The following is a 6,837-nucleotide window of genomic DNA, read 5'->3' on the forward strand; positions in this document are numbered from 1 at the left end:
GCTGATATCATTGCACAGTGAGCATCATTGGGTTTTGGATTGGTCATAAATAAATAAGATTGACTTGTGAGAATAAGCGCTTATTTTTCATTTTAATTAAACTTTACCAGATTGTTGTGTGGTTTCTTTAAGTCTGAACCTAATAATCGTTTTCACTGGTGGCACATCTTGTCTCAATTAATTGCTTGGTTTATAACAAATGGGGGAAATCATCAACCACCAGCGCAAGCATCATAAATGTTTCATTCTGTTGCAGGGAAATCCAGATTTACTCAACAACAGTTCATTCACACATTTTTTTTTCTATTGATCAACTTTTGTACATTAGACATTATACAGTACTGTGCTTCCAATGATGCAGACTTTCTTGTAATCTTTTAAAGTGGTCTTGAGCAATAGTTCTCCAGGCTTTCTGAAGATTTCTAAGGTTTTTCTTTGTACAATGGTGGCTTTTTCACTTATTTCCGTCAAGTTCTTGTTCCTGATCATTTGTAAAGGAATGTAGTTTTTTTTGTTGTTTTTTTAAAGCCACTTAACATTGACTTAGGAATCATTCAAACTAATAAAAAAGCACCAACCTAAGAGATGAACCCGTGTTGTGTCTACAAAGAACCAATTTTAACTTGTGTCTTGACGCTCTTTGCTACTGGCGACTGTTACAAGGACACATGATCAATTTGTTCTCATTTCTTTGTTTCCGTCCACCAAAAATGCCAAAGATAACACAATTTGACGAACATGAAATAGTGTTTTTGCACCAGCACAGGACAACACCTGCCACAGAACCTTCAGTTGATCCATCTACTGCTCATTGTAACCACAACAGAATGGTTTCCATGGAAAGGTGGCTGTCAAGAAGTCATTCTTAAGGAAGGCAAGCAGGGAGAAAAGGCTGAGGTATGCCAAATGACACAACTCCCTTTTTCCTACACACTGTATTTCTAATATGTTTGCCGGTATTTCAACACAATTTTGGATCTATTTTCGGTTTTCCTGGCAACATATAAAGAAAGATTGGTGACTCAATTCTTGCACAGAACTGTATATCATGAGTTTCATCATCTGCGATGTTGGGAAATCCTGCACCCATGATATTGGGTTTTTGATCATACAATATCACGATGAGAGTCATTTCAGGTCAGTCTTTCCTCAGATTACCTCGGACGCAATATTTTTGAGAGGAGACGTGTCACAGAATTGAATAAGACCATCACGCAGCACCAATGACAAAAAGAGGTGCAGTATGGTTTTCTTTTGAGCCTTTCAAGCCCCTTCTGCTTTATGGTTTCAGCCAACTCATTCAGAGCTTTGGATAAGAGGACCAGCCCACACTGACAGCTTACACCTTCTGGAGTGACACAGCAGCATTATCAACAAGGCCTGCACACTATATAAACACAAATCCTGCTTTTGCTAAATCACTGCATGATACACCGACTCAAGCTGTCCAAAACACTTTCAACATTCATGCCTGTAATGACAGTATGAGAACACAGCTCACAGTCACAGGAGATGGAGTTTGTTTGATCTTTTTCAGCCATAAATACCTATGTGACTGTTGTTGCTTCTGGGCTCTTTTAGGAGGCTGTTTCAGAGGTAGGCCTTAAGGTTTAATCTGTGTGTGAGAAACTGTCAGCGCCTTTTGTTTTGGAGAGTAATTGCACCCCTACATAGATACCTCTCCAATCTGGGAATACCACACGTCAGAAATGGGTCTATATGTTCAAGGTTAATGAAACTTTAAGCGAAGACAGGAATTGGACATTGATTTTAAAGGAAAAATCAATTTTCCCATAAGCCTCATCACTCTCAGTTGAGTCACAATTCTGGCACGTTTAAAGATGCAGCCACTTGTTTCTGGACATTTCCATCCACTGGAGATTAGAGTTGCCTTATTTGTTTGAGGAGGGAAACAAAATTTGACTGAGTCATATGTTGGATTTTACAATGACCGCTGAACATAATCCCTCAGCTGTATTCCCCAATAAATAAATAACCACTGATTTGCATTTGAATATTATCTTTTCTCTTGATTTTTTTTCCTTACCACTTGAATTCTTGCCACATATGAGGTGCTGGTAGGGTTGCAGCAGACCCCAGATCTCAGAGTCGTTGTTAATGGCTTGCTCCATTGACTCCAGCGTAAACTTGGGGATCCCGTTGTCCCTCTCCACCAGGGCGCTGCGCAGGACGCGGCTGAACACCTCTCTGAACAGGCTCTCCATGCAGGCGGTGAGGTATATGGCAGCGTGCTCGTGGATCCTCAGGGCCACCCGACTATCCACCATCCATCTGAAGAACTTCCCCACGGAGAAGACCAGCCCGCAGCGCACCGACTTGCCTCGACTGAACTTGTCCCCGGTGCTCATGTTGTAGAGGGACAGGGCGCTCAGAGCCGCCGTGATGCAGTTGACGGAAATGGTCCATGAGAGCACCACCTTTATGGCGCTTTGGATCTCATGCTTGGTGCACTTGGCGTAGCGCAAGCTGAGCCGCTGCGCCTCCCGGGCCACCCTCACCAACGCGCGGCTGATGAGAGCCGAGAGCCGTGCCAGGACCTCCGGTGACGGTTCACCCACCATCAGCTCCTCGTCTTTCCTCAGTGCGCCCTCCACCTCACCGAGGCTCCATGGCACGTCCTCCAGCTCGGGCAGCTTGGCGCACTGACCCGAACACTCCAGTATCTCCGTGTCCTCCGCCAGGACTGTGTTGACTGTATCCAAACTGTTTTGTCTGCTGTGCATGGATTCCGTCAGATGCCAGCCGTTACCCCCATGCGAGAAGGACTGATGCGTGTCGGAGCAGCACAGCGACACGCTGGACGACCTGACCGAGTCCGCGGCTCCACCATAACCAGAATCAAGCGTTAAATCCTCCAGCGTCCTCACGACTGTCTTACCCTTGCCTGCCATAACTGCACCGCATACTGTTGGGTATGCTTGGTCTCCCAGTTAAATGCCACAAACTCGTTTTGATGCCTTATCTCCGCCGCTGCCCGGTGATTTAAATGTATCTCGAAGAATGAAACGCCAGAAGTGATCGTGTACTTTTCTCCCTCTTTAAGTGGCTGGGTGTCCTCGATTACCTCCTGTCCACAACTTCATCAGCGTATCCTGAGAGCGCACAAACCTCCGCGCTCACTGCAACGAGCGCAGCGCAGGCAGGGCTCCGATGGAGAGGAGGAGCCTGAACACCGGCGGGCCGATACAAGCCAATGCGCACCACCGTCCGCCGTGACTGGCACAGACTACCTACCTGCTGCTTTTTGAGCAGAAACTACCTGGTGCGGATGAAACATGACTGTACAATAGGAGTCTACGTCAGCTGGTCTGTTGTCGTGTAGCTGCAGTGGCATGTCATGGCAGGAGGATTCCCTCTGAGGGAAGACATAGAGAAAACTAAGACAGGGAAATTACATCTAAAAATGCGCGCATGACAACCTGTTTTTATATTTCACACATGAAACGATCTAAGATCCGACTGTCAGAGGTGGTAAATGATGGATCGGGGCCACCGAGAGCTTTATTTTCTCACCACGAGTCTTACTTAATGTTGACTTATTGTTTAATTTCTTATTATAATAGCAGCTCTGTTTGAGTAGGAGGAGACTGAAGGGTGGGGGGTCTACGTTTCCCTTTATAACGCCCAAACTACTTGAATTTATAAAATTATAAGTTTTATACGAGACTCATAAACATGTGTCCTAATTATTAATACAGTTAGTATTTTTGCACACATTTAGATTGGACCATAATATCAAACTTAACCAACAAAAAAGCAGTGTGATTAAAATAAATAGATTTTTTTAATCGACTGTGCTGCAAGCAAAATGTCTTAAGCCCCATTATCCGATCCTATGGCAAATTACTGATATGGTATCTGATAATGGTTCTTCTGGATTTTTGTTGTTTTTTGGTTTATTTCAACACTTTAATTATCTCACTGGGGAGGAAAAAGCAGTGAAAAGTTTTGATTTGCATTCTTTCCTGCGGGCGGAAATAACCAGAATCGACGTTTTCCCTCATAAATGTTTGGAGTGATGTTTTAAAGGTGTCGAAATCCGAAAAAGAAAAAGGCTCAACATATAGCTTTAGCACTGCACAGCTAAACTGAGTGTTAGAGATGGCTCAGGGAGGAAAGCTCTGAGCTCAAAATGAGCAAGACGTAAAGGGTTGAGATAACAGGCGACATGTTTTGTTATTGCAAATAAATCAGAGAAAGTGACAATGACATGATCAAACAATAAAAATGTCAGGCCTGAGTCAACACACAAACAGGCCCTTCTAGTCATCACAGCAGCCATTTATGCATAAAACAGTTAAGGTCTCATAGTCCAATATGGTCTCTGTTATGTCACAATTGCCCCTATGAAAATATGATAAAATTAGCTAGCAACATGAGTATTTACAGAAGTTTATTGTGTTCATTTTGAGCCATTAACCTACTTTGACATTTGTAGTAAGTTTAAACTTGCAGTCTTCTAAACTAGGCTGAAAAATGCCTTTTTTTTTAAATAAAAAAGAAGAATACTTTTGTTCAAACTTTTTCCTGTGGTGTGCTGCTCCCTGTCAAGTATGTGCAGAGCGAGTGTCTTGACTTTCACTCGAGCTTGCTTTTAATTCCAGGAATTCAGGGAGGGTTCACTTGTCACAAGCTGTTGTTTTTGGCCAGTCTTCCTCCACTGGTGATTCATTTTATTTTTTCAAGTAAGAAGTAATAGTGCGGCAGATGTTTCTTGAGAACTGTCATAATATTTAATGCCAGTTCTCTGTGAATGTTAAACAGTTCTAGTGCACTTCTCCAAGCTTTCTCCAAGAGTTTAGAGATACTCCCAGCATCCAGTGACAGCACATATCTGCCCCCCTTTTCAAAGGTTCGGCACCACTTTGTCGTACTAATGCAGTTGAAACGGTCTATTTGCGGTCATGCAACATGTTTGTCAAAACAAAGAGTGAGTGAGATTAATTCTGAGGAACGTGCTGAGAGGAACAGTTGGTGGAATGATGAGTCATCCATTCTGCTGGGGCTTCTCCTTGTGAGTCTGAACTGGACCAACCATCTGTCCACACTGCCTGCCATGCCAGAGGCCCTTTCATCTTTTCATTACATGACTCTGCACTATGCCAGAGCTGAGAAATATACGACAGGGGGAGTGAGGGGCAAATAAGCCGATTTAACACAAACAAGGGTGTATCTGACAGTCATTGCGTCTGGCTGACTTATGATAAACAACAACACTTTAACACATTTTAAAGCATTCCATTTTATTTATGTCACCTGCTTCTGCAGAGACACAAGGGGGCCCCTGAAAGCTCACAGAGAAGGGCCAGTGTGAGAATAGTTCTGTCAGGGAAAGAAATTTCAACACTTTCCTCTAAAACCGGCCTCTAAAGCACACCTCATTTAGAGAGTTGTTTAGTGTATGTGGACAGATGACTCCATCAGCACTTCTTGACATTGATTTGAGGTCTTGTCCAGCAGCCTGCTACAGAATTTTCATGCAATGTGGCACGTCTTTTGCTGACTTACTCAGGTGACAGCGGTGGAGGTGGGCAGCTGTCAACTACATGTCTGAATGCACCACGGTGCTCCAGTCTGTCCTTACTTGTCAAGCCTTGGTTGCCTGGTAACAGTGAAAATATCACAATTTTCCAAGCAAGATGATAGATTGTTCGTATTTTGTCAGCAGAATGAGTGCGTCTTATAAACCTTAGTCATGCCGTACAGGCATGCTTTTTTTAAATTGGGTCATTTATTCAGCTGTAGATTTTTAGCTTTCCCAACGTTGATGGTGCCTCGTGTGATTAGGTTTACACATCATTGCTGTGCACTGTCAAATCTATACATTATAAAACCATTTATTTGACTCGTTTTAACATCTGCAGGCTATGTATCTGGTAATAAACGTCTCTACAATTTAAAATAAATAAATGAACAAATGAATAAAGAAAACTAATAAATAACCAAATTATTTGCGCACATAATCAGAATCGTGTCTGTTGGCCAAATACGTTTAACACACACAAGGAATTTGGTTCCGGGTGTTGGCATCTCTCAGGTAACACAGTGCAAAATAGAGCTCTTATATTGAAGAACCATAATTAGTTGTTTTGATAATTAAATAAAATTTCTAAAAAGAAATTGAAATATTTAACAAACAAAATTTAAAAAATGCATGTAAAACGTATGCATTTTAATGTTAATAAAGTATATTAATAACTAAATAATTTTTTTTTACAGTATACACTGAAACAAACACTATTATTAGTTATAATGACCATATTAAGTGTGTTATACAATGAGGATCATTTAGCATCAGGCAAAAACATGATGCTCTACTGCCGCTTCCTGGTAAAACAGTGGTACTACATCTACTTGCCAGCAGCGTTTTCTATCTTGCATAATTACAACCCATTTTATATAAGACTGTTGTGACGCATTTATATATTTTCAAAATTAGATAACATAGAATATACATAAGATAAGATTAGATGCATCACGCACACATGGACATGGTGAAAATATTTTTAACATTTGACAAGTGCTTGGCAGGGTAACTTAAAAAGTACGACACTTTAAAAGGCAACTGCAAGAACTATGGACTGCAAGAGATACAAGTGCTAGAAGAAATTAAGGCATAGTATAGCATATAAAAAGACGATTCAAGATATGAATGAGCAAATTGTACTTCAGAACAATGAATATCGCGTTAAATATAGAATATTTGAGTTTTAGGTAAAACAGCAGAAATTGCAAATACTCAAGTAAATTCGAGCCAGAGTAGAAATGCTAGTGTAACTAATCGATTTAATATCAATGTTGATTGCTACTGAAACA

At 41.5% G+C, this 6,837-nt stretch overlaps 1 protein-coding gene across 2 annotated transcripts in view; it reads right to left on the reverse strand.

Annotated features, from left to right (window-relative positions):
* Positions 1-3,230, reverse strand: part of LOC140282713 (ankyrin repeat and BTB/POZ domain-containing protein 3-A) — a 183,929-nt gene extending 180,699 nt beyond the window's left edge. Inside the window, exon 1 of one of the 2 annotated variants that reach the window (XM_072377254.1) lies at positions 2,048-3,230. In XM_072377254.1, the coding sequence (XP_072233355.1) occupies positions 2,048-2,912 (865 nt within the window). In that variant the 5' untranslated portion in view covers positions 2,913-3,230. The remainder of the gene's footprint in view (positions 1-2,047) is intronic. The other variant, XM_072377253.1, reaches the window with a different exon arrangement.
* Between the last annotated feature and the right edge of the window lie 3,607 nt (positions 3,231-6,837).

Source organism: Leuresthes tenuis, unplaced genomic scaffold, assembly GCF_036924035.1.
Source record: "Leuresthes tenuis unplaced genomic scaffold, fLeuTen1.0.hap1 SCAF_23, whole genome shotgun sequence".
Lineage (NCBI taxonomy): Eukaryota > Metazoa > Chordata > Actinopteri > Atheriniformes > Atherinopsidae > Leuresthes > Leuresthes tenuis.